The sequence below is a fragment of the Scyliorhinus canicula genome, chromosome 20 (genome assembly GCF_902713615.1).
Source record: "Scyliorhinus canicula chromosome 20, sScyCan1.1, whole genome shotgun sequence".
NCBI lineage: Eukaryota > Metazoa > Chordata > Chondrichthyes > Carcharhiniformes > Scyliorhinidae > Scyliorhinus > Scyliorhinus canicula.
In genome coordinates, this window is record NC_052165.1 from 91266453 (window position 1) to 91293366 (window position 26914).

Genomic DNA, 26914 nt, shown 5'->3' on the forward strand with positions numbered 1-26914 from the left:
CTGAGGGAGTGCCGCACTGTCAGAGGGTCAGTACTGAGGGAGTGCCGCACTGTCAGAGGGTCAGTACCGAGGGAGTGCCGCACTGTCAGAGGGTCAGTATCGATGGAGTGCCGCTCTGTCAGAGAGTTAGTGCTGAGGGAGTTTTGCACTGTCAGAGGGTCAGTACTGAGGGAGTGCCGCACTGTCAGAGGGTCAGTAGAGGGAGTGCTGCACGGTCAGAGGGTCAGTACTGAGGGAGTGCCGCACTGTCAAAGGGTCAGTACCGAGGGAGTGCCGGACTGTCAGAGGGTCAGTACTGAGGGAGCGCTGCACTGTCAGTGGGTCAGTACTGAGGGAGTGCCGCACTGTCAAAGGGTCAGTGCTGAGGGAGTGCCGCACTGTCAGAGGGTCAGTACTGAGGGAGTGCTGCACTGTCAGAGTGTCAGTACTGAGGGATGCCGCACGGTCAGAGGGTCAGTACTGAGGGAGTGCTGCACTGTCAGAGGGTCAGTACTGAGGGAGTGCTGCACTGTCAGAGGGTCAGTACTGAGGGAGTGCCGCACTGTCAGAGGGTCAGTACTGAGGGAGTGCTGCACTGTCAGAGGGTCAGTGCTGAGGGAGTGCCGCACTGTCAGAGGGTCAGTACTGAGGGATGCCGCACTGTTAGAGGGTCAGTACTGAGGGAGCGCCGCACTGTCAGAGGGTCAGTACTACGGGAGTGCTGCACTGTCAGAGGGTCAGTGCTGAGGGAGCGCCGCACTGTCAGAGGGTCAGTACTGAGGGAGCGCCGCACTGTCAGAGGATCAGTACTGAGGGAGTGCCGCACTGTCAGAGGGTCAGTACTGAGGCAGTGCTGCACTGTCAGAGGGTCAGTACTGAGGGAGTGCCACACTGTCAGAGGGTCAGTACTGAGGGAGTGCCGCACTGTCAGAGGGTCAGTACTGAGGGAGTGCTGCACTGTCAGAGGGTCAGTACTGAGGGAGTGCCGCACTGTCAGAGGGTCAGTACTGAGGGAGTGCAGCACTGTCAGAGGGTCAGTACTGAGGGAGTGCCGCACTGTCAGAGGGTCAGTACTGAGGGAGTGCTGCACTGTCAGAGGGTCAGTACTGAGGGAGTGCTGCACTGAGGGTCAGTACTGAGGGAGTGCTACACTGTCAGAGGGTCAGTACTGAGGGGGTGCCGCACTGTTAGAGGGCCAGTACTGAGGGAGTGCCGCACTGTCAGAGGGTCAGTACTGAGGGAGTGCCGCACTGTCAGAGGGTCAGTACTGAGGGAGTGCCGCACTGTCAGAGGGTCAGTCCTGAGGGAATGCCGCACTGTCAGAGGGTCAGTACTGAGGGAATGCCGCACTGTCAGAGGGTCAGTACTGAGGGAGTGCTGCACTGTCAGAGGGTCAGTGCTGAGGGAGTGCTGCACTGTCAGAGGGTCAGTACTGAGGGAGTGCTGCACTGTCAGAGGGTCAGTACTGAGGGAGTGCTGCACTGTCAGAGGGTCAGTACTGAGGGAGTGCTGCACTGTCAGAGGGTCAGTACTGAGGGAGCGCCGCACTGTCAGAGGGTCAGTACTGAGGGAATGCTGCACTGTCAGAGGGTCAGTACTGAGGGATTGCCGCACTGTCAGAGGGTCAGTACTGAGGGAGTGCTGCACTGTCAGAGGGTCAGTACTGAGGGAGTGCTGCACTGTCAGAGGGTCAGTACTGAGGGAGTGCCGCACTGTCAGAGGGTCAGTACTGAGGGAGTGACGCACTGTCAGAGGGTCAGTACTGAGGGAGTGCCGCACTGTCAGAGAGTCAGTTCTGAGGGAGTGCCGCACTGTCAGAGGGTGAGTACTGAGGGAGTGCCGCACTGTCAGAGTCAGTACTGAGGGAGCGCCGCAATGTCAGAGGGTCAGTACTGAGGGAGTGCCGCACTGTCAGAGGGTCAGTACCGAGGGAGTGCCGCACTGTCAGAGAGTTAGTACTGAGGGAGTGCTGCACTGTCAGAGGGTCAGTACTGAGGGAGTGCCGCACTGTCAGAGGGTCAGTACTGAGGGAGTGCTGCACTGTCAGAGGGTCAGTACTGAGGGAGTGCCGCACTGTCAGAGGGTCAGTACTGAGGGAGTGCCGCACTGTCAGAGGGTCAGTACTGAGGGAGTGCCGCACTGTCAGAGGGTCAGTACTGAGGGAGTGCCTGCACTGTCAGAGGGTCAGTACTGAGGGAGTGCCGCACTGTCAGAGGGTCAGTACTGAGGGAGTGACGCACTGTCAGAGGGTCAGTACTGAGGGAGTGCCGCACTGTCAGAGAGGTCAGTACTGAGGGAGTGCCGCACTGTCAGAGGGTCAGTACTGAGGGAGTGCCGCACTGTCAGAGGGTCAGTACTGAGGGAGTGCCGCACTGTCAGAGGGTCAGTACTGAGGGAGTGCCGCACTGTCAGAGGGTCAGTACTGAGGGAGTGCCGCACTGTCAGAGGGTTAGTGCTGAGGGAATTTTGCACTGTCAGAAGGTCAGTACTGAGGGAGTGCCGCACTGTCAGAGGGTCAGTAGAGGGAGTGCTGCACTGTCAGAGGGTCAGTACTGAGGGAGTGCCGCACTGTCAGAGGGTCAGTACTGAGGGAGTGCCGCACTGTTAGAGGGTCAGTACTGAGGGAGCGCCGCACTGTCAGAGGGTCAGTACTACGGGAGTGCTGCACTGTCAGAGGGTCAGTACTGAGGGAGCGCCGCACTGTCAGAGGGTCAGTACTGAGGGAGCGCCGCACTGTCAGAGGGTCAGTACTGAGGGAGTGCCGCACTGTCAGAGGGTCAGTACTGAGGCAGTGCCGCACTGTCAGAGGGTCAGTACTGAGGGAGTGCCACACTGTCAGAGGGTCAGTACTGAGGGAGTGCCGCACTGTCAGAGGGTCAGTACTGAGGGAGTGCCGCACTGTCAGAGGGTCAGTACTGAGGGAGTGCCGCACTGTCAGAGGGTCAGTACTGAGGGAGTGCAGCACTGTCAGAGGGTCAGTACTGAGGGAGTGCTGCACTGTCAGAGGGTCAGTACTGAGGGAGTGCCGCACTGTCAGAGGGTCAGTACTGAGGGAGTGCTGCACTGTCAGAGGGTCAGTACTGAGGGAGTGCCGCACTGTCAGAGGGTCAGTACTGAGGGAGTGCAGCACTGTCAGAGGGTCAGTACTGAGGGAGTGCCGCACTGTCAGAGGGTCAGTACTGAGGGAGTGCTGCACTGTCAGAGGGTCAGTACTGAGGGAGTGCTGCACTGAGGGTCAGTACTGAGGGAGTGCTACACTGTCAGAGGGTCAGTACTGAGGGGGTGCCGCACTGTCAGAGGGCCAGTACTGAGGGAGTGCCGCACTGTCAGAGGGTCAGTACTGAGGGAGTGCCGCACTGTCAGAGGGTCAGTACTGAGGGAGTGCCGCACTGTCAGAGGGTCAGTACTGAGGGAATGCCGCACTGTCAGAGGGTCAGTACTGAGGGAATGCCGCACTGTCAGAGGGTCAGTACTGAGGGAGTGCTGCACTGTCAGAGGGTCAGTGCTGAGGGAGTGCTGCACTGTCAGAGGGTCAGTACTGAGGGAGTGCTGCACTGTCAGAGGGTCAGTACTGAGGGAGTGCTGCACTGTCAGAGGGTCAGTACTGAGGGAGTGCTGCACTGTCAGAGGGTCAGTACTGAGGGAGCGCCGCACTGTCAGAGGGTCAGTACTGAGGGAATGCTGCACTGTCAGAGGGTCAGTACTGAGGGATTGCCGCACTGTCAGAGGGTCAGTACTGAGGCAGGGCTGCACTGTCAGAGGGTCAGTACTGAGGGAATGCTGCACTGTCAGAGGGTGAGTACTGAGGGAGTGCCGCACTGTCAGAGTCAGTACTGAGGGAGCGCCGCAATGTCAGAGGGTCAGTACTGAGGGAGTGCCGCACTGTCAGAGGGTCAGTACCGAGGGAGTTTTGCACTGTCAGAGAGTTAGTGCTGAGGGAGTTTTGCACTGTCAGAAGGTCAGTACTGAGGGAGTGCCGCACTGTCAGAGGGTCAGTAGAGGGAGTGCTGCACGGTCAGAGGGTCAGTACTGAGGGAGTGCCGCACTGTCAGAGGGTCAGTACTGAGGGAGTGCTGCACTGTCAGAGGGTCAGTACTGAGGGAGTGCCGCACGGTCAGAGGGTCAGTACTGAGGGAGTGCTGCACTGTCAGAGGGTCAGTACTGAGGGAGTGCTGCACTGTCAGAGGGTCAGTACTGAGGGAGTGCCGCACTGTCAGAGGGTCAGTACTGAGGGAGCGCCGCACTGTCAGAGGGTCAGTACTACGGGAGTGCCGCACTGTCAGAGGGTCAGTGCTGAGGGAGCGCCGCACTGTCAGAGGGTCAGTACTGAGGGAGCGCCGCACTGTCAGAGGGTCAGTACTGAGGGAGTGCCGCACTGTCAGAGGGTCAGTACTGAGGGAGTGCTGCACTGTCAGAGGTTCAGTACTGGGGGAGTGCTGCACTGTCAGAGGGTCAGTACTGAGGGAGTGCCGCACTGTCAGAGGGTCAGTACTGAGGGAGTGCCGCACTGTCAGAGGGTCAGTACTGAGGGAGTGCCGCACTGTCAGAGGGTCAGTACTGAGGGAGTGCCGCACTGTCAGAGGGTCAGTACTGAGGGAGTGCTGCACTGTCAGAGGGTCAGTACTGAGGGAGTGCTGCACTGTCAGAGGGTCAGTACTGAGGGAGTGCTAGCACTGTCAGAGGGTCAGTACTGAGGGAGTGCCGCACTGTCAGAGGGTCAGTACTGAGGGAGTGCCGCACTGTCAGAGGGTCAGTACTGAGGGAGTGCCGCACTGTCAGAGGGTCAGTACTGAGGGAGTGCCGCACTGTCAGAGGGTCAGTACTGAGGGAGTGCCGCACTGTCAGAGGGTCAGTACTGAGGGAGTGCTGCACTGTCAGAGGGTCAGTACTGAGGGAGTGCCGCACTGTCAGAGGGTCAGTACTGAGGGAGTGCAGCACTGTCAGAGGGTCAGTACTGAGGGAGTGCCGCACTGTCAAAGGGTCAGTACCGAGGGAGTGCCGCACTGTCAGAGGGTCAGTACTGAGGGAATGCCGCACTGTCAGAGGGTCAGTACTGAGGGAGTGCTGCACTGTCAGAGGGTCAGTGCTGAGGGAGTGCTGCACTGTCAGAGGGTCAGTACTGAGGGAGTGCTGCACTGTCAGAGTGTCAGTACTGAGGGAGTGCTGCACTGTCAGAGGGTCAGTACTGAGGGAGTGCTGCACTGTCAGAGGGTTAGTACTGAGGGAGTGCTGCACTGTCAGAGAGTTAGTGCTGAGGGAGGGCCGCACTGTAAGAGGGTCAGTACTGAGGGAGTGCTGCACTGTCAGAGGGTCAGTTCTGAGGGAATGCTGCACTGTCAGAGGGTCAGTACTGAGGGAGCGCCGCACTGTCAGAGGGTCAGTGCTGAGGGAGCGCCGCACTGTCAGAGGGTCAGTACTGAGGGAGCGCCGCACTGTCAGAGGGTCAGTACTGAGGGAGTGCCGCACTGTCAGAGAGTCAGTGCTGAGGGAGTGCTGCACTGTCAGAGGGTCAGTACTGAGGGAGCGCCGCACTGTCAGAGGGTCAGTACTGAGGGAATGCTGCACTGTCAGAGGGTCAGTGCTGAGGGAGTGCTGCACTGTCAGAGGGTCAGTACTGAGGGAGTGCCGCACTGTCAGAGGGTCAGTACTGAGGGAGTGCCGCACTGTCAGAGGGTCAGTACTGAGGGAGTGCCGCACTGTCAGAGGGTCAGTACTGAGGGAGTGCCGCACTGTCAGAGGGTCAGTACTGAGGGAGTGCTGCACTGTCAGAGGGTCAGTACTGAGGGAGTGCTGCACTGTCAGAGGGTCAGTACTGAGGGAGTGCCGCACTGTCAGAGGGTCAGTAGTGAGGGAGTGCCACACTGTCAGAGGGTCAGTAGTGAGGGAGTGCTGCACTGTCAGAGGGTCAGTACTGAGGGAGTGCCGCACTGTCAGAGGGTCAGTACTGAGGGAGTGCCGCACTGTCAGAGGGTCAGTACTGAGGGAGTGCTGCACTGTCAGAGGGTCAGTGCTGAGGGAGTGCCGCAGTGTCAGAGTTAATAAATGATGGACTTACAAATCAAAGCGAGAAAGACCGAGACAGTTATGCAGCCGATAAAAAGAGCCGCAGCCAATGCTTTGAAGAGGTGACGGAGATGGCAGCCTGGAAAATGGAGAGGACAGTTAACAAGATGCTCGTCCAGCAAGAAATCTCTCTTTAAAATCTTTCACCCTATTTCCAATTCTGCATTTTGATCCATTGGATTTGCTGCACCCCAGGGTCGACTCCTGTCTGTCGGGGAGATTAAATGCAGATTGGCTGCCCGCTTTGCAAAGCAGCTTGTCGAGGTCAGTGAGCATAACCTCACCATTTTAACTCAGTCTCTAACTCTCATGTCCACAGGTCTGTCCTGCCGTGGCGCCCAGTGAAGCTCGATGGGAACTGGGGGAGCGATTCCGCAGGTTACAGCCCTCGGGCCCAATCACCGGCTTCAACCACTTGACCCCGTCACCTTATCCGCTATCTTGAACCCTTTATTTTCATATCTCCCGTACATTTATTGCCCAGGTACATCAACCCCTCCTTCACCAACAGCCCCCCCCCCCCCCCATCAAACACTCCCAGGACAGGTACAGCATGGGTTAGATACAGAGTAAACTTCCCTCTACACTGTCCCCATCAAACACTCCCAGGACAGGTACAGCACGGGGTTAGATACAGAGTAAAGCTCCCTCTACACTGTCCCCATCAAACACTCCCAGGACAGGTACAGCACGGGGTTAGATACAGAGTAGGTGGGAACAGGGTGGTGAGCTGGTGTTGGTACCTTGAGTCCATCGCTCCATCCCTACCCGCTACCACCCCCCTCACTCACATCCGGGTGGGGTGGGAGGCGTGCATTCTGATTGGCTGTGAGGAGGGGACTGTGGGCTTTCGAACTCGTTGCTACGACAATGGCATGTTCCAAACTCTGATGGGTCACAGTGTCGGTGAGGGTCGTCGTGGGTCTGGTTGGCCAGCCGACGCCTGGTTGGATTCCACGTTGCTGACTCCACTCACTCGAGGGCAGGAGCAGGGTCCAGGCCCTGAACGAGAGTCGACAAGATGGATCACAACATGCAGCTGGTGGAATATTATCAGACCCTGTACGGCCAAAAGCTGCTGAAAATGCTTCAGTGAGTATCGTCAACCGGGGAAAACTTCACTCCCAACTCTGTCTCTCTGTCTCCCTCTGTCTGTCTGTCATCCCTCTCTCTCTGTCTCTCTCTTTCTGTCTCTCTCTCCCTGTCTCTCTCTCTCTCTGTCTCTCTCTGTCTCTGTCTGTCATCCCTGTCTCTCTCTGTCTCTCTGTCTGTCTCACTGTCTTTCTCTCTATCTCTCTCTCTCTGTCTCCCTCTGTCTGTCTCACTGTCTCTCTCTGTCCCATTTTCTCTGTCTCTCTCTCTCTCTGTCTCTCTCGCTCTCTTTCTCACTTTCTCTCTCTGTCTCTCACTCTCTCCCTCCCTCTCTGCCTGTATCACTCTCTGTCTCTCCCTTTCTGTCTCTCTCTCGGTCTCTATATCTCTCCCTCTCTGTCTCTGTCTATTTCTGTCTCTCTCCCTCTTGTCCCTCTCTCTCCCCGTGTCTCTCCCTCTAGATTGGTTTCCCTCTGTCTCTCCGTCTCTTTCTCTCTCTGTCTCTCCCCCTCTCTCCATCTCTCTTTCTCTGTCTCTCTCTCTCTGTGTCACATTCTCTCGATCTACCATCCACCAGATACGTGCGACTCGGCCAACGTTGTCTACCTCATACGCTGCAGGAAAGGATGTCCCGAAGCGTGGTACATTGGCGAGACCATGCAGACGCTGCGACAACGGATGAATGGACATCGCGCGACAATCGCCAGGCAGGAATGTTCCCTTCCAGTCGGGGAACACTCCAGCAGTCAAGGGCATTCAGCCTCTGATCTCCGGGTAAGTGTTCTCCAAGGCGGCCTTCAGGACGTGCGACAACGCAGAATCGCCGAGCAGAAACTTAGAGCCAAGTTCTGCACGCACGAGTGCGGCCTCAACCGGGACCTGGGATTCATGTCGCATTACATTCACCCCCCACCATCTGGTCTGGGCTTGCAAAATCCTACCAACTGTCCTGGCTTGCGACAATTCACACCTCTTTAACCTGGGGTTACCCCTATCTCGGGACCTGTAAAGACTTAATTACTCGCATTCAAAGCATTGTGTGGCATCATTGACTTTGTCTATATAAATGTTTCTGGAATCTCTTCATTCACCTGAGGGAGCAGTGCTCCGAAAGCTAGTCATTCAAAACAAACCTGTTTTAAGACTTCTTACTGTATTCTCTGTACACACACGACGGTGATCCTTAAGCGAGACAAGGATCCCCTGCAGTGTGGGTCATACAGGCTGATCTCACTCCTGAATGTGGACGCCAAGTTGGTGGCAAAGATCTTGGCCACGAGGATAGAAGATTGTGTGCCGCAGGTTATCCACGAGGATCAAACGGGGTTTGTGAAGGGGAGGCAGCTGAACACTAATACACGGAGGCTCTTGAACGTTATTATGATGCCGGCAGTAGAAGGGGAGGCAGAGATAGTGGTGGCACTGGATGCGGAGAAGGCCTTTGATAGGGTCGAGTGGGGGTACTTGTGGGAGGTGCTGGAAAGGTTTGTGTTTGGGGAGGGGTTTGTCAGGTGGGTGAGGCTGTTGTATGAGGCCCCGATGGCGAGCGTGGCCACGAATAGGAGGAGGTCGGAGTATTTTTGACTATACTGAGGGACGAGGCAGGGGTGTCCCCTGTCCCCCCTACTTTTTGCGCTGGCAATTGAACCCCTGACTATGGCGCTGAGGGAGTCGGGGGATTGGAGGGGGCTGGTGCTGGGTGGGGAGGAGCACCGAGTGTCGCTCTATGCGGACGACCTATTGTTGTATGTGGTGGACCCGGTGAGGGGAATGCCGGAGGTGATGGGGATTCTCTGGGAATTTGGGGATTTCTCAGAGTATAAGCTTAACTTTGGGAAAAGCGAGCTGTTTGTGGTACACCCGGGGGACCAGGAGGGGGGGATTGGGAGGCTCCCATTGAAAAGGGCGGAGAGGAGCTTCAGGTACTTGGGGGTGCAGGTGGCCAGGAACTGGGGGGCCCTGCATAAGCTTAACGTCACAAGGCTGGTGGAGCAAATGGAGGAGGCGTTTAAGAGGTGGGACATGCTGCCGCTGTCTCTGGCGGGTAGGGTGCAGTCAGTCAAGATGACGGTGCTCCCGAGGTTTCTGTTCCTCTTCCAGTGCCTCCCCATCCTTATCCCGAAGGCCTTTTTCAGGCGGGTTAACAGGAGCATTACGGGGTTTGTGTGGGCACATGGGACCCCGAGGGTGAGGAGGGTGTTCTTGGAGCGAGGCAGGGATAGGGGGGTGCTGGCGTTGCCCAACCTCTGTGGGTACTATTGGGCTGCCAACGCAGCGATGGTGCGTAAGTGGGTAATGGACAGGGAGGGGGCGGCATGGAAGAGGATGGAGATGGGATCCTGTGTGGGCACGAGCCTGGAAGCGCTGGTAACGGCGCCGCTGCCGCTCCCTCCAATGAGGTATACCACGAGCCCGGTAGTGGCAGCTACCCTCAAGATTTGGGGGCAATGGAGGCGGCATAGGGGGGAGGTGGGAGCCTCGATGGGGTCCCCGATACGGGGGAACCACCGGTTTGTTCCGGGGAGAATTGATGGCGGGTTCCTGAGTTGGCACAGGGCAGGTGTCAGGAGGCTGGGGGACCTGTTCATAGACAGGAAGTTTGCGAGCCTGGGTGAGCTGGAGGGGAAGTTTGGGCCCTCCCCGGGGAACACCTTTCGGTACATGCAAGTAAGGGCGTTTGTCAGGCGGCAGGTGGCGGGGTTCCCTCTGCTGCCCCCACGTGGGGTCCAGGACAGGGTACTCTCGGGGGTGTGGGCTGGGGAGGGGAGGATCTCGGAAGTGTACCAGGTGATGCAGGAGGTAGACGAGGCCTCGGTGGAGGAGTTGAAAGATAAATGGGAGGAGGAGCTGGGTGAGGAGATTGAGGAGGGGACGTGGGCGGATGCCCTAGAAAGGGTGAACTCCTCCTCTTCGTGTGCGAGGCTTAGCCTCATACAGTTTAAGGTGCTGCATAGGGTTCATATGACCGGGACGAGGATGAGCCGGTTTTTTGGGAGCGAGGACAGGTGTATTAGGTGCTCAGGGAGCCCAGCAAACCATGTCCACATGTTCTGGGCATGCCCAGCGCTGGGGGAATTTTGGAAGGGGGTAGCAAGGACGGTGTCGAGGGTGGTGGGATCCAGGGTCAAGCCAGGCTGGGGACTCGCAATCTTTGGGGTTGCAGTGGAGCCGGGAGTGCAGGAGGCGAAAGAGGCCGGTGTTCTGGCCTTTGCGTCCCTAGTAGCCCAGCGGAGGATTCTTCTTCAGTGGAAGGATGCGAGGCCCCCAAGCGTGGAGGCCTGGGTCAACGATATGGCGGGGTTTATTAAATTGGAGAGGGTGAAATTTGCCCTAAGGGGGGTCAGTGCAGGGGTTTTTCAGGAGGTGGCAACCATTCCTAGATCTCCTGGCAGAACGGTAAAAAATGGTCAGCAGCAGCAGCAACCGGGGGGGGGGGGGGGGGGGGGGGGGGGGGGGGAGGAGGGGGGGGGGGGGGGGGGCGGAAGGGGGGTTTGTCTCTTTGTTTTTGTTTTGGGTTGAATATCTGTTTTTTGCCTACGACGAGCGTTAGTTCATTGTTTCTCTTTTGTATTTACGGGGGGGGGGGGGGGGGGGGGGGGGGGGGGGGTTTGTTCTTTTTGTTCTTAGAATTTTCTGTTGTTGTTTTCTTTTTTGTGAAAATGTGAAAATTTGAATAATAATTATTTTTTTTAAAAAACCTCTCCCTAAATGTCGGAAAGACCAAGGAAGTGATCATCGACTTCAAGAAGCGCAGCACGACACACACTCCCGTCTGCATCAATGGCTGCAAAGTGGAGATGGTCGATAGCTTTAAGATCCTGGGGGGGGGTCACCATCACCAACAGTCTGTCCTGGTCCACTCACGTTGATGCAACCGTCAAGAAAGCCCAACTACGTCTCCACTTGCCGTATGAGGGACGGTTGAGGACTCTGGGTCTGTACTCGGAGTTTAGAAGGATGTGGGGGGATCATATTGAAACTTACAGGATACTGCGAGGCCTGGATAGAGTGGACGTGGAGAGGATGTTTCCACTTGTAGGAAAAACTAGAAGCAGAGGACACAGCCTCAGATCTTTTAAATCAGAGATGAGGAGGAATTTCTTCAGCCAGAGGGTGGTGAATCTGTGGAACTCTTTGCCGCAGAAGGCTGTGGAGGCCAAATCACTGAGTGTCTTTAAGACAGAGATAGATAGGTTCTTGATTAATAAGGGGATCAGGGGTTATGGGGAGAAGGCAGGAGAATGGGGATGAGAATAATATCAGCCATGATTGAATGGCGGAGCAGACTCGATGGGCCAAGTGGCCTAATTCTGCTCCTATATCTTATGGTTTTATGGTGATGACCCTCTGGGACTTGTTTACAGATAAATTTGAAACATAGCATGCAAAACTTTTCTGGCAGTTATTATTGCAATAGTTTAATGTAAAAACTGTACATATTTCCTGAAAGCAATAATGTGTTTGCAATTACTTTGTGATGCGTTTAAAAGTTTGGCCCTTACTAATACAAAACTTGGCAAGTTCAGACAGGTATTGGGGCAGCATGGTAGCATGGTGGTTAACATAAATTCTTCACAGCTCCAGGGTCCCAGGTTCGATTCCCGGCTGGGTCACTGTCTGTGCGGAGTCTGCACGTCCTCGCCGTGTGTGCGTGGGTTTCCTCCGGGTGCTCCGGTTTCCTCCCACAGTCCAAAGATGTGCGGGTTAGGTGGATTGGCCATGCTAAATTGCCCGAAGTGTCCTAAAAAGTAAGGTTAAGGGGGGGGTTGTTGGGTTACGGGTATAGGGTGGATACGTGGGTTTGAGTAGGGTGATCATTGCTCAGCACAACATTGAGGGCCGAAGGGCCTGTTCTGTGCTGTACTGTTCTAAGTTCTAAGTATGTGTGGGTGTTGCATTCCTCATATCGAAACATCCGTGCCCGCACCGTTTATTCTTTTAGTGGGAGAGGGGGAGGTATATAAGGAACTGGTTTAATTTGTATCTGTCCCCCATGCTTTCTTGGTCCTACAACATTGCAGATTTTGATTCATGCTGCAGACTTTGATCAAACTGAAAACAGCCCTGGTCTAATGTCCTGGCCCAGGACTACCCTTGATGCCCTGTGACATAGCCCGTGATGGACTGTGCTGGCAACCAATCAAGTCCCGTACCAGCCTTTCCGACCAGGCCCTGAAATGTGGCGACTAGGGGCTTTTCACAGTAACTTCATTGAAGCCTACTTGTGACAATAAGCGATTATTATGATTATGAAATCCCAGGGCTAAGCAGATCCTCAATGCGGATTGGTCCTTTTCATTCTGGAATGCCCTGCTGGGTGACTCTCTTGAGTGTTTGAGTTCAGTTTTGTTTATTTGGGATAGGGCTGAAGAAGGTTTTCAGTTCTCGACCCCTGAAGGGGGTGGATCTCTCTGGAAAACCCCAGTTGGAGGCTCTGTTTTTTTTCCCCTCGGCTGAGCTGGTCAGCAATCTCTGTGAGACTGTTTCTCCAGATCAGGGTTTCGATGGGAAACGCAGAGCTGAGCAGGGTCCTTCAGAACCTCCCTCCCAAGAAGGGGTGAAATTACTTCTCGAATCGAAGCCGGGGCTTCCTTCAGGTGAGCAGAATGTTAGTCGGCATTCAAAAACTGAAGATAGAGCTGGGGAGGGGGGAACCACTCCCACTAAAGATACCAGAGCACTCAAAGGATTCGCGCAAACTTCTCTGATATTCTCGGACAAGCTAAGCTGAAGCTGAGCACATAGCAGAACCTGAGCAGATCTGAAATGCATCTTCCCACAGTTAGCCTCATCAGTTAGAGTGTGTCGCCAGAGAGTCCAGCATGAATGCTCCAGCCTGAAGATCCAAAGCAACCGATGGTTTTCAACACCTCACATTCTGAAGATAGCGCTGCCGATGAAGACCTCAAAACCCAGCAGCAAAGATCCTCGAATCTCTCACACATTTTAATCCCGGTTATTTTTTAATCCTTTCCTACCCTTTCCACTGTGTGTCTGCCATGTGTATATCTGGGAGGGGTAAGGGTGTAGCTATCTGGGATGGCCACTTTCAGAATACAAAATGGATGTTTGCAAAGATTGCAGGGAACTATGGGCAATGCTCAGAAAGCAGGCAGGCACAGAGCCTGTACGTGTATTGGAACCGCAGCTCCCAGGTGAGACTGAAACTGTAGGTCCATTGACATATTGATGGCCCATCTCCGAGAACAAAGGAAAGACACTCAAGCAACCGATCTAGCTCCAGACACCCCGGCGCCAGTTCCCCAAACCAAAAGCGTAAACAAAGCCAGGCCAACGGCCACCTAGGACACGCCCAGCCATCAGGGCACCCACCCCTTTATTGGTCAAGATCAATACAAGTGATCAAGATACGGCCCAATTGATTGGGGCCTAGTTCAAGGCCCGCCCAAAAGTGCTCGAAGCCGCTTCGGGTATAAGAAGAAGCCCCCGCGAGAGAATCGCTCTCTTGGACTCGGCTCTCGAAGCGGAGAGACCCGCCCACCAGCGACACCAGAAGCAGTAAGTCCAAGGTCAACGCTCGCCATCAGACGGACGACCTTAGCTGTTCCCCTGTCACCTCCTCGAACCCAACAACCTCAGATCCGAACAATGGCCATTGTTCCTCTGACTGAGTGGGCACCCAAAGTTAAGTATAGGCGTTAGCGTTAGAGATAGTTTAGTTTATGGTATTTTGGGCATGAGTAGATATTACTGTGTGTGCAAATAAATAGTATTGACTTTGAACTAACTGGTGTACCAGCTCTTTGATCAGTATTCGGGCTTGAACCTTGTGGCGGTATCGAGAGATACCTGGCGACTCTAAAGCAAACGTAATTATCATAGATTATCATAGAATTTACAGTGCAGAAGGAGGCCATTCGGCCCATCGAGTCTGCACCAGTTCCTGGAAAGAGCACCCTACCCAAGGTCAACACCTCCACCCTATCCCCATAACCCAGCAACCCCACCCATCACTAAGGGCAATTTTGGACACTAAGGGCAATTTAGCATGGCCAATCCACCTAACCCACACGTCTTTGGACTGTGGGAGGAAACCGGAGCACCCGGAGGAAACCCACACACACACGGGGAGGACGTGCAGACTCCACACAGACAGTGACCCAAGCCGGAATCGAACCTGGGACCCTGGAGCTGTGAAGTAATTGTGCTATCCACAATGTTAGAATTAAGAAAGGCAACCATATTGACCACCATATTTAGAACCAAATAAAGAGAGCAACATTTACTGGCGACTCTGACGGGACTCGACCTAGAAGTGGCCTAGTCACTCCGAGAGAGCCCAAATTTGAATTAGAATCCAATTGGAAACAGAAAAACCACAAGTATAAGACCAATACTGATCAAACCTCCAAGATTCGGAAGTGTGTTAATGCATGCGTACTAACAGGGATATAGCGTAAACTGAGAGATTTTGTTGCGTAAGTTTTGCGGGAGTTTTGTAGGCCGGAAATTAGCGGAAGCCGTACCCGTGTTTACATCACCGCTTTATCACCCCCTGTTCCAAATTTAATAGAGAACCCAGAGATAGAGAAAAAAATGGCAATGAAGGCAATGGAACGCCTTATGAACCCACATGAATTTGAGGTCGCAGCGACCAGCAGAGTAGGACAATGTCCTGTATGGGAAGAGGAAATCAGAAAGTACCTCAAGGGGAAAGGAGCGAATTCTGCGCGAATGATGAAACAGGTCCCGGGAGTATAGGGCATACTTGGTGGGAGAACCCGTCAGAGATTCACAAGAAGAGCTTAGGAAAAGCTCACAAGCCGATGGCAATCGTGTCCTGCTTGGCACAATTGCGAGGCACAGAGGAGGTCGTGAGGACGCTCCGTAGAGAGATTGAGGAGAGAGAGGTAAGAATAGTGAAGGAGATGTGAGTGAATATGAGAGAGAGAACAGGGAACTGAGAGAGCAGCTAGCGGCGAGGGACAAGGAGGTGGCTGATGCCAAGCGGGCACACCAATCTTGTCTCACCCATTTGAGCAGCTTTCAGTCCCAATACGACAATGCCGACCAAGACACGCAACGCACGGTGTTGGTAAGACAGGAAACTGAACAACAGGTCGAGTAGTTGCAGAAACAGTGCAACGATTTAAAAGCAGCCCTACGAGCACTCCACACTTCCACGACGGAACAAAGGCAGAGCTCGGTAAATCACGCAAAGTGCCAGAAGCAAATTGCAGAACTGCAATCCCTGCTTTCTGTTCAGATTGGGTTCCAGAGCACGTTTGGATCCCAATTAGACGAGGAAAAAGGCCTCGATTGGCAGGGGTTAAGTGAGACTGCCCATAGATATGTACATGGCACATGTACCCAGGAAAAACCCCAGAAACGAAAAGCACCCCAACCCCCGACTGCACAGGCAGAACACACCCCTATGAACCCTGTAACCACACAGTACAGGGCCACAACAGATGGAGATTCAGATTTCCTGCACACGACCCCATTAACCGTCACTCAATTAAGGGATGTGTGTGAGAAGATTACACCGTTCCTACCCACATCGGACCCCCACCAGTTCTTTCCTAGAGTAAAACAGCAGGCGACCATGTACGGCCTGGATGAAAGAGAGGAAGTGAAGCTCACAGTTTGAGGCTCGACCCTTCAGCCGTGGCAGCCCTTCCTGACCCACAGAATGTAGGAGGAGGCACACTCCAAGAAATGCACACAGCGATCCTGGACGCGATCGGCTATAACAAAGGAGACCCCGTAGAAGGCCGAAACAAGTGAAGGGAAAAGAAGACAGAGCACCCCACGGGGTTTGCTGGACGCTTGTGGATTCATTTTACTGCGGTGTTCGGAGAGTTCGCCCGGGCCCCATTTGTCCCCAGATAACATGGCCAAATGGACTCGCGTCCGAATCTCTCATGCGACAGAGGTAGGACAGAGAGCTTGCACGAATTACGATCCCTCAGACGAGGCCCACAGGGAGAAATGGGTTTTGAAAAGATTGTCCCGCACTTGGGAGCAGTCCATCCAAGGTAAATCAGCGTATGGTACAGCAGAGGAAGAGCAGGCAGACGTGCATCCAGTTAGGACGCACCAGAACCCCGCATGGGTAAATGAGGGCAGGAACGGCCCACAGCAAACCAAATCCCAGGAGTGTTATAATTGTGGACAATTAGGACACTTCGCACGAGAGTGCAATGCACCCCAGAAGCAGCAGAGAAACCAGCACACAGGCACCCTGAATAAGAACAGGGCAAAGCCAATTCACAGTGTTAGCGCCCGTTCTGATACCCCAGATATGAATGGCACTGACTGACGATGTTCGGACTCCCCAACTTGGGTCTGCGACACCCTTTGGGACAAGTGCGGGAGACCGGTAGTGGCAGGCACAGTCCGGGGACCGTGGAATTTCTGTGGGACACAGGAGGGTCCCGCACGATGCTCAATTCCTCCACAATGTTTCAGCGAGACACATGGCCCACCACAGACACCATTACTCTCAGTGGTTTTACAGGGCATTTACAGCAGGGACACATCACAGCCCCTGTAGCGATACAGATAGGGAACATTAAAACTAAACAGCCCATAGTTCTGGTCGACCTACCCCAGACAGCCGAGCACATTTTAGGCATTGATTTTATGAGCTCCCACAATCTATCATTCGAGCCAGTGAATAAATGTGTGTGGAGAATGGCAAAGGCAGCATGAGCCCCCGCCACGCTCACAGTTGGAGATTATGAAAATAGGATCAGCGCAGTCGGAGACTTCTGGTTCGACCCTCGATCCATTAGTCAGGACAAACAAGTTAGGGAAGTCCTGCAGCGACACAAAGCAGCATTTGCAAACACGAATGTGGCAAGATCGCTGGCTTGGTGAATATTACAGGACCCGACCCCAGACCCCAGAAGCAGTACGGTTTTCCCCAACAAGCAGAGGGAGAAATCACAAAAGTTATACTGAGTTTGCTTGATCAAGGCATACTCCTTGGTGGATCATGGTGACTGACCATCGATCATCGGGCACTAAACAAAGTAACCACAGCAGCATCCCCCACCATAGCCACGAGTCCTGAGACCATGCTCAAACAGGGACTACAGTCAAAAAGAATTTCGGTTTTGGACATTAGCAACGGCTTTTGGTCCATTCCATTGGATAAAGTGTGCCAATATAAATATGTATTCACAGTCCAGGGACCAATATACATGGATGTGCCTTCCACAAGGCGTCTACAACTCCCCCTGCATTTTCCATCGACAGCTGGCAAATGGTTTAGCACAATTTTCCCGACCCAATTGTCTGGTCCAATATGTAGATGAACTGCTACTACAGACAGGCTCAAAGAAAGAGCACATTTCGCTTCTCGCCAAACTTTTTAGACTCCTACAACAAATTGGCTGTAAAGTAAACCCCAAGAAGGCCCAGATTTTACAGGAAAAGGTGATTTACTTGGGTACAGTAATCACGCATGGCACACGCGAGTTTGAGCAGAAAAGAATCGACTCAATTGTCAAATTACCCCTGCCCACAGTGTCACAGCCCTCCGGTCATTTCTAGGACTGGTTGGCTACTGTAGAAACTACATCGACGGTTTTGCCACAAAGGCAGCGCCCCTGTCCAACCTTCTCAATAAACAAGCACCTTGGGAATGGCTTCCACAGCGCACAGATTCCGTGGATGCTTTAAAAAGAGCCCTCAGCACAGCCCCCGCATTAGAGGTCCCAGATCCACTCTCCCCATACGCAATTGAGGTTGCAAACACCGACTGAACCCTTTCGGCCGTGCTCCTCCAATAACGACATGATCGTTGAGGCCCCGTGGCATACGCCTCACGTGTATTAGATCCTGTCGAGCAAGGATTTTCTGCCTGCAAGAGGCACCTGCTCGCAGTTTTTTGGGCAGTACAATACTTCGCCTACATTACAGGACTCAACCCCATCACCATTCTAACTGAACACACCCCAACACAACTTCTACTTGATGGTAGAGTCAAGGATGGCAGAGTCAGCCAAATCCGTGCAGCCCGTTGGACCCTTCTCTTACAGGGACGGGACACAACAGTTAACAGGACAAAGACCCACTCTTTCCGAGCCGACAATTTACAATATGCAGGTACCCCACCCGAATGCGAAATCATCTCCACTAAGCACAATACAGGACCCTTTATACCTAAGTCATCTCCCCCAAAACCAGGTACTTCACCCCAGAGACCGATCCCACAGACACATGTACACCACAAAACTGCTCCACAGTTTTATACGGCAAAAGGTTTACCGGTTGCGGTATTTATGTAGAGGACGCGCAGGGACGCGCCCGAGAAGAGATTTCGTTAAAATTGCCAGGACATTTGGGCTCGCAGGCAGCAGAACTGGCAGCCATATTGTAGATCAACCCGAATCATTTCCGACCCCAGCCGACATGTATTCTGACAGTTTATATGTCTGTAATAGTTTAACCGAAATTCCTACCCCTGTGGGAATCGAGAGGATTCGTTTCCGCAGACGGAAAACCCCGACCATCAGCCCCATTACTCCGGCATATCCTGGAGACAGCTAAAGACGGGAAATGTGGCATTATTAAAGTTTGCAGCCATCATCGTTCCCCCCCCCCCCCCCCACCCCCCCCACCCCGGTAAGGTTAAGGCAGACGCCCGAGCAAAGGCAGGTTCCAGATACGGTCACTTTTGGAACACCCTCCTCCCCCCCCCCCTCAGGAGCGCCCCAGTACACGTGGTTCAGGTCTCACAGACCAACACTCAAGGTCGAGCGAAGGCCCAAAAGGACGATGAGAAGCTCAGGGAAGTTTTAAAAGGCAACTTCCCAGCCCCTTATGATGGGTTTAAACACTCGTTAACCACACATGATGGTGTGATTTTAAAGGATGGAATTTATGTAGTCCCCAGCCAGGACTGGAATCAGATTAATTGTCAGTTCCATGACAACCCACCGGGGCATTGAACCCACCCTAGCCCACCTCCCACCTCTCTGCTGGTGGCCTGATTTAAAGACTGATGTGACTCACTACATCGAGACTTGCTTGATCTGTGCCCAGCACAATCCGGACAGATATGCAAGAAAAGGTCACACCCGCCCTGTTAATGGCCCCTGGACGAATTTACAGATCGATTATACAGGACCCCCCCCCCCCTGCAGGAATGGTTTCAAGTATGAGCTGGTGGTCATCGACACCTTCACAAAATGGGTGGAAGCTTTTCCATCCAGAACAAACACGGCAAAAACGACAGCTAAAATCCTCGCTCAGCACATCTTTACAAGATGGGGACTCCCACGCAGTACAGAGCCCGATCAAGGCTCCCATTTTACAGGACGAACGATGAAAAACATCCTCACAATTTGCGGAATGAAGCAAAAGTTCCATATCGCATACCACCCCCAGTCAAGCGGCATTGTCGAAAGGATGGATAGGACTTTGAAAGCGACCCTCAGATAAATGGTGCAACAACACAACAGCACCTGGGACTCAGTTCTCCCCTTTGCACTAATGTTATACGAAACATGGTATCCACGTCCACAGGATACACCCCCCACACCCTCATGACCGGACGCCCCATGAAAGGGTCAGAGTATTTATTAGGACTGGATTTGGCCAGCCCGGCAGTCACCGCCCTCATCCATGAGAAAGCTGTACGACAGATTATCCAGAATGTGAAGGCAGCCCAGCTCGCTGCAGCTGTCAGACTTGGGACCCGCAAGAAGCAAAGCAAAGTTTGCTTTGATAAGACGGTACACGCCACGGATTTTGTAGTAGGGCAGCAAGTGATGCTATCCCTATACAACCCCAGTTCATTCCTTTCCCCCAAATTTGCCGGACCCTACTCCATCTCAGATGAAGTCAGCCCCTCTGCGTATAAGATCACCTATCCGAATGGCAAGTCGGCGTGGTTTCACACAAACCAGCTTAAGGCTTATGGCTCGCAGAACAGCCATTCACACCGCATCACACTCGCAGCAGCAGACGAACACGCCCCGCCCACAAACGGCCTTTTCCTACCCTCCCCCCAACCTGTCCAACCCGTCCTCAGACACGACTTCAACTCTACCCCCCAGAGGCACGACTCGGCCTCTCCCTTCCTTCAACCGACGGCGACGGCGATAGCGACAGCCGCAGCACACCACTCTGCGATTACACCCCCTGCACCAGGCCCCACTCCCAGCGACTCCGAACATGATTCCAGCGACCCCTTTGAGATAACGTACATTAAAGCCCCTGATCCAGACCCACCGCCTGACGATTACGGATTAACCCCTAGCAGCTCCAACCTCGATACAAAATACTGGCACCGAGACAATTCATTCAGGCTCATCCGGAATGATGAGATGGACCCCAATTGTTGCTCGTTTTACTGGAGTGTATTAACACGCCTCCGTTTAAAGGCCGTGTGCTTAACACTACTATGGCTCTGTGTATGTAATTATGCTCAGGAGTCGCCAGGTGCCTTATTTAGACACCTCACAAGTATATCAAGGTCAGGTTCAAAGTAATAAATCTGTACACCGATTAGTAAGTCCAAACGATTGATATTTATTATGACAAATATAATAAATACACAGGCATACGCTAAAGAGACTAACTTACTTCTAATACTAAACAACTGAAAGACTTATCTAGACAGGAACAGGCAAGGTCAGGGGACAAGGCCTTCGTCCCGTTCTTGGTCTGCAACTCTCAGGTACTTAAAGTTGTCAGGATCTAGCAAGGTCTGGATCACGTAGCGATCGTTGTATTGTCACTTACAGTTCGATGGCTGATGGCTCAACGGCTGGTGATGGAACTGGAGTCAGGATGCGATGTAGCAGCAAAGCGGAGCCGGAGCAAAGCAGCAGTCGGAGCCGGAGCCAAAGCAGACCGAACCATGTGCGGGGTCTACTTTTATAGGTCCCCGAAGTCCGTGCCCCCTTGGGGCGGGCCTTTTACCTGCCATGTATCGATTGGGCCTTTCCCAATCGATATCTTCTAAACCCCCCAATCTGAGGGTCGTTCCTCGATGGGTGGGGCGGTCTCTATGGTTCTTTGTGATGGATACTATGGTGCCATTCTGTCTGGGTGTCTACTCAAAAGTATCCATTGATACTTAAATGTTTCTATTGTGCGGGGTCTGGATATGGATCACCTCATTACTATGTAGATCTGTTGCCATTTACACCTTTGGCTGAAACTCTGCACCTGGCCACAAACTGGTTTCTGTACGTGCAGAATGCTAATTAGTCTCCTGCAAACTGCTTGTCCTTGCTAAGACTGTTTTTTCCCTGCAGCCTTAGCAGTTCTCCATTTTGTAGCCCAGTGTCCATCTTAGATGGCTACACAATTCGCCCGAAGCATCTTCAGTGCGCCTACTCCAATCGCGAGTATGGCAGCCGGGAGATGATGACGTAGAGTCTGACTCCCACCGAACGAATCCCTTTGCGACTCTGTTCGCTATTGAGCAATTAGATGCCCAGATGATGGCACAAAGGAACCGATGGAGATTTACGGTGTCCTTTCTGATGGAACCTGCACCATGTTTGTACTGTTTGTTTGTTTGTTATTGTGAGTGTCAAATGTTGTTAGTCCACTTAAAGTTTTCATGGCCCCACGCCATCATTCTTTTAACGCCCACTGGCAGTTAATGGAACAAGTTTGTGAGCGAACAACCATTCATAACTGCTCTTCTGCTTTGAAGGTAGAAGTCAGCAACAAATGCAACCCCCCTCCACGACCACACTCTTACCCGTTCTTGTCCGGTCACTCAGGCAAGGGAGTAATGGCACTGGCCCCCGCCCTGCCTGAGGACCCCCTGGTCAGCTACGCTCGGGTAGTGCACATACGGCACTGGTCACCGTCCTACCCGGGGATTCCACCCATTCTTACCCGCCGCAGCCCATACGCACCCCATTTTGGCGCTTTTAGTTCAAAACTCTTTCGTTTGTTTCTGGCGACCCTTAGGTTGCTTCCCGATGCTATTTACATCCTGGAACACTGAGATGGTAGATGGCACAGGCTGCCAGACGGCTCGCGCTGTGTCAGTTGTTTCTCGGATGTCTCGTCCCAAATATTTGGTTTGAAAAAAAAATGAGGGAGTCACAGATGGTGACAAATTATAACGGGTAATTGGCAATAAAGGACAGACAGACAGACATACGAGATTGTAAACAAGATAGTAACAGAAATTATGCTTGTGTCCATAGAACTCCGGAACCACAGAAGCCTCAAGATGAAGAAAAGGAGAAAGAAAGAAGGAAAGATGAAGATGACCATCATGCTCTCCAGTTGGATTTTAGCGAGATCCCTCCATTTGCGTACGGACGCTACCCCCCCCCCCCCCCCACCCCACCCCCCGACCCCTACCAGACAGGCCATGAATGTTTCCCATCCCTGCCATACACTGTACCCCGAGATAGTTACTGATACACCGACCTGGTGTGACAAGTTCATAACGTGTGGCATTCCCTATCCTACGTCGTGGAATCACTGTTAGTACTCGCGATACTCTGCAGTGTCGTTCAGACCCTAAGACTCAGGAAATGGCGGAGGAAAGCCTCCCGCACTCCGAGATACACATTCAGATCCCCTATTTTCGGACTTCAACAAAACCCCCCCCCCCCCCCCCCCCCAACGCCTTTAAGTGAATTAAAGTACATCCACTTTTTTTATGTGTTTGTTTCGTTCCAATAAAGAAATGTAAAAGTCTGTGCTTGACTGCCAAGCCAGAGAGACCTGTGTTGCTGCTGTTGTACAGTTTAAAATGATGTAAATTATTTTGATTGATTGAGGATAGTTTAGTTAAGGGTAGTTAGAGGTTCCAGTTTTTTAAATTTTGTAATGCATGCCTTAATGTCAAAGCGCCCCGTAGACGATTATAATGATGTATGTACTTGAAGTAATTTAGGTAAAAGTTTCAATTCATAGGACAGAGTAGTGTAGGGCCTGTCAGGGCTTACGGGTGTCCGACTTGGGAGGACAACGAAAACAACGCGGTGATGTGATCCATCACGCTACACGTTGAGGATCACAAGGAGGGAGTGTAGCCATCTGAGATTCATAGATTTCATAGAATTTACAGTGCAGAAGGAGGCCATTCGGCCCATCGAGTCTGCACCAGCTCTTGGAAAGAGCACCCTGCCCAAGCACCACACTCCCACCCTATCACCATAACCCAGTAACCCCACCCATCACTAAGGGCAATTTCGGTCACTAAGGGCAATTTTGGATACTAAGGGCAATTTATCATGGCCAATCCACCTAACCTGCACATCTTTGGACTGTGGGAGGAAACTGGAGCACCCGGAGGAAACCCACGCACACATGGGGAGAACGTGCAGACTCCACACAGACAGTGACCCAGCCGGGAACCGAACCTGGGACCCTGGAGCTGTGAAACATTTATGCTATCCGCAATGCTACCGTGCTGCCCCTTTCACTTTCAGAATACAAAATGGATGTTTGCAAAGATTGCAGGGAACTATGGGCAATGCTCAGAAAGTAGGCAGGCACAGAGCCTGTACGTGTATTGGGACCGCAGCTCCCAGGTGAGACTGAAACTGTAGGTCCATTGACATATTGATGGCCCATCTCCGAGAACAAAGGAAAGACACTCAAGCAACCGATCTAGCTCCAGACACCCCGGAGCCAGTTCCCCAAACCAAAAGCGTAAACAAAGCCAGGCCAACGGCCACCTAGGACACGCCCAGCCATCAGGGCACCCACCCCTTTATTGGTCAAGGTCAATACGAGTGATCAGGATACGGCCCAATTAATTGGGGCCTAGTTCAAGGCCCGCCCAAAAGTGCGCGAAGCCCCTCCGGGTATAAGAAGAAGCCGCCGCGAGAGAATCGCTCACTTGGACTCGGCTCTCGAAGCGGAGAGACCCGCCCACCAGCGACACCAGAAGCAGTAAGTCCAAGGTCAACGCTCGCCATCAGACGGACGATCTTAGCTGTTCCCCTGTCACCTCCTCGAACCCAACAGCCTCAGATCCGAACAATGGCCATTGTTCCTCTGACTGAGTGGGCGCCCGAAGTTAAGTATAGGCCTTAGCGTTAGAGATAGTTTAGTCTGTAGTATTTCAAAGCATGAGTAGATATTACTGTGTGTGTAAATAAATAGTATTGACTTTGAACTAACTAACTGGTGTATTGGCTCTTTGATCAGTTTTCGGGTTAGAACCTTGTGGCGGTATCTGACCACCATATTTAGAATCAAATAAAGAGAGCAACAGGGGGGGTTAGGGAATAGATAGCAAGTGGAGCATAGTTCCCATCTTCCCATTATATATTCCTTGTTATGAGTAAACAGTTTTTTGAATGTCTTGGGTACAAACAAAGAACAAAGAACAAAGAACAAAGAAAAGTACAGCACAGGAACAGGCCCTTCGGCCCTCCAAACCCATGCCGACCATGCTGCCCGTCTAAACTAAAATCTTCTACACTTCCGGGGTCCGTATCCCTCTGTTCCCATCCTATTCATGTATTTGTCAAGATGCCCCTTAAATGTCACTATCGTCCCTGCTTCCACCACCTCCTCCGGCAGCGAGTTCCAGGCACCCACTACCTTGACGCCTGTAAGTCATTGGAGGAGTCGAGGGTAAAGGATCTCAGGCAATTACACAAATTATCAGTTAATTCACTGAGGTTGGGACTCCGGGGTCTGTGGGACTGGAATTGACCGCGCGTTGGCCCAGGATGTTGTAACAAGAGAGGCAGACAGGGAGACAGACAGACAGAGACAGACAGACAGACAGACAGAGGGACAGACAGACAGACAGACAGACAGACACAGAGACAGACAGACAGACACAGAGACAGACAGACACAGAGACAGACAGAGAGACAGACAGACGGAGAGAGAGAGGCAGACAGACAGACAGACACAGAGACAGACAGACAGACACAGAGACAGACAGACAGACAGACAGACACAGAGACAGACAGACAGACAGACACTGAGACAGACAGACGGACAGACAGACACTGAGACAGACAGACGGACAGACAGACACTGAGACAGACAGACAGACACAGAGACAGACAGATGGACAGACAGACAGAGAGACAGACACAGTGACAAACAGACAGAGGGACAGACAGAGAGCTTACCTTGCTGAATCTCAGTCAGTTTAATCTTTGAGCTGTGAATTGGGTTTAACTTTGAGGAGGAGTTTGTCACCAATCGAGGAGACAGATTGCAAGTGTTGACAGGACTCGAACCAGTTTGGTTTCATTCCTTCGCCTTCTCTCTGGGCAAGGGGCCCGGTTCAGGCACGTCGAGACAGAGAGGCCTGGGGTGGTGGGGAACTGAGTTTCTACAGTTATATAGAGAGAGAGAAGGGGATAGAGAGCAAGTGTGGGAGACACAGATGGAGAGAGTGGGGGAGAGAGTGGCAGAGAGAGAGAGAGTGGGAGAGAGTGGGAGAGAGAGACAGAGAGTGGGAGAGTGTGAGTGGGAGAGAGAGTGGGAGTGAGACAGAGTGGGAGAGAGAGGGAGAGAGAGAGGGAGAGAGTGGGAGAGAGAGACAGAGAGAGTGGGAGAGTGTGAGTGGGACAGAGAGTGGGAGTGAGACAGAGAGGGAGAGAGAGAGGGAGAGAGAGAGGGAGAGAGAGAGAGAGAGAGTGGGAGAGAGAGAGGGAGAGAGTGGGAGAGAGAGACAGAGAGAGTGGGAGAGAGAGACAGAGAGTGGGAGAGAGAGAGTGGGAGTGAGACAGAGTGGGAGAGAGAGAGAGTGGGAGAGAGAGAGACAGAGAGAGTGGGAGAGAGAGACAGAGAGAGTGGGAGAGAGAGTGGGAGAGAGAGACAGAGAGAGTGGGAGAGAGAGTGAGAGAGAGAGAGAGGGAGAGAGTGGGAGAGAGTGACAGAGAGAGTGGGAGAGAGAGACAGAGAGTGGGAGAGAGAGAGTGGGCGAGAGAGAGAGTGGGAGAGAGAGAGAGAGTGGGAGAGAGAGAGAGTGGGAGAGAGAGAGAGTGGAAGAGAGAGAGAGAGAGAGTAGGAGAGAGAGAGAGAGAGAGTGGGAGAGAGAAAGAGTGGGAGAGAGAGAGTGGGAGAGAGAGAGAGAGTGGGAGAGAGACAGAGAGAATGTGAGAGAGAGAGAGTGGGAGAGAGAGAGGTAGAGGGAGTGGGAGAGAGAGAGAGTGGGAGAGAGGGACAGAGAGAGTGGGAGAGCGGCACAGAGAGAGTATGAGAGAGAGACAGAGAGAGTGGGAGAGAGAGACAGAGAGAGTGGGAGAGAGAGAGAGTGGGAGAGAGACAGAGATAGTGTGAGAGAGAGACAAGGAGAGTGAGAGAGGGAGAGAGGGACAGAGAGAGTGGGAGAGAGAGAGTGTGAGAGAGAGACAGAGAGAGTGAGAGAGGGAGAGAGGGACAGAGAGAGTGGGAGAGAGAGACAGAGACAGTGGGAGAGAGAGAGAGAGATAGTGGGAGAGAGAGAGAGAGTGGGAGCGAGAGACAGACAGAGACAGAGAGAGTGGGAGAGAGAGAGTGGGGAGAGAGAGAGAGAGTGTGAGAGAGAGACAGAGAGAGTGGGAGAAAGAGACAGAGAGATTGGGACAGAGAGTGGGAGAGAGAGACAGAGAGATTGGGAGAGAGAGTGGGAGAGAGAGAGTGTGTGAGAGAGAGACAGAGAGTGGGAGAGAGAGAGTGGGAGAGTGTGAGTGGGAGAGAGAGACAGAGAGTGGGAGAGAGAGTGGGAGAGTGAGACAGTGAGAGAGAGAGTGGGAGAGAGAGTGGGAGTGAGAGAGAGAGAGTGGGAGAGAGAGACAGAGAGAGTGAGGTGTGAGGGGAGAGAGAGAGTGGGAGAGAGAGAGAGAGAGGGGAGAGAGAGAGAGAG

General features: G+C 53.0%; 2 protein-coding genes across 2 annotated transcripts in view; both read right to left on the reverse strand.

Moving 5' to 3' along the window:
- LOC119955329 (C-type lectin domain family 4 member M-like) overlaps nt 1-25307 on the reverse strand; it is a 37627-nt gene extending 12320 nt beyond the window's left edge. The window contains exons 1-2 of the mRNA XM_038781436.1: nt 25191-25307; nt 6035-6121 (exon numbers count right to left, since the gene is read on the reverse strand). The gene's annotated coding sequence lies outside the window, so the exon portion shown is untranslated. The remainder of the gene's footprint in view (nt 1-6034; nt 6122-25190) is intronic.
- Nucleotides 6062-26914, reverse strand: part of LOC119954796 — a 29828-nt gene continuing 8975 nt past the window's right edge. Inside the window, exon 4 of the mRNA XM_038780338.1 lies at nt 6062-6121. Coding sequence (XP_038636266.1) covers nt 6062-6121 — 60 coding nt within the window. The remainder of the gene's footprint in view (nt 6122-26914) is intronic.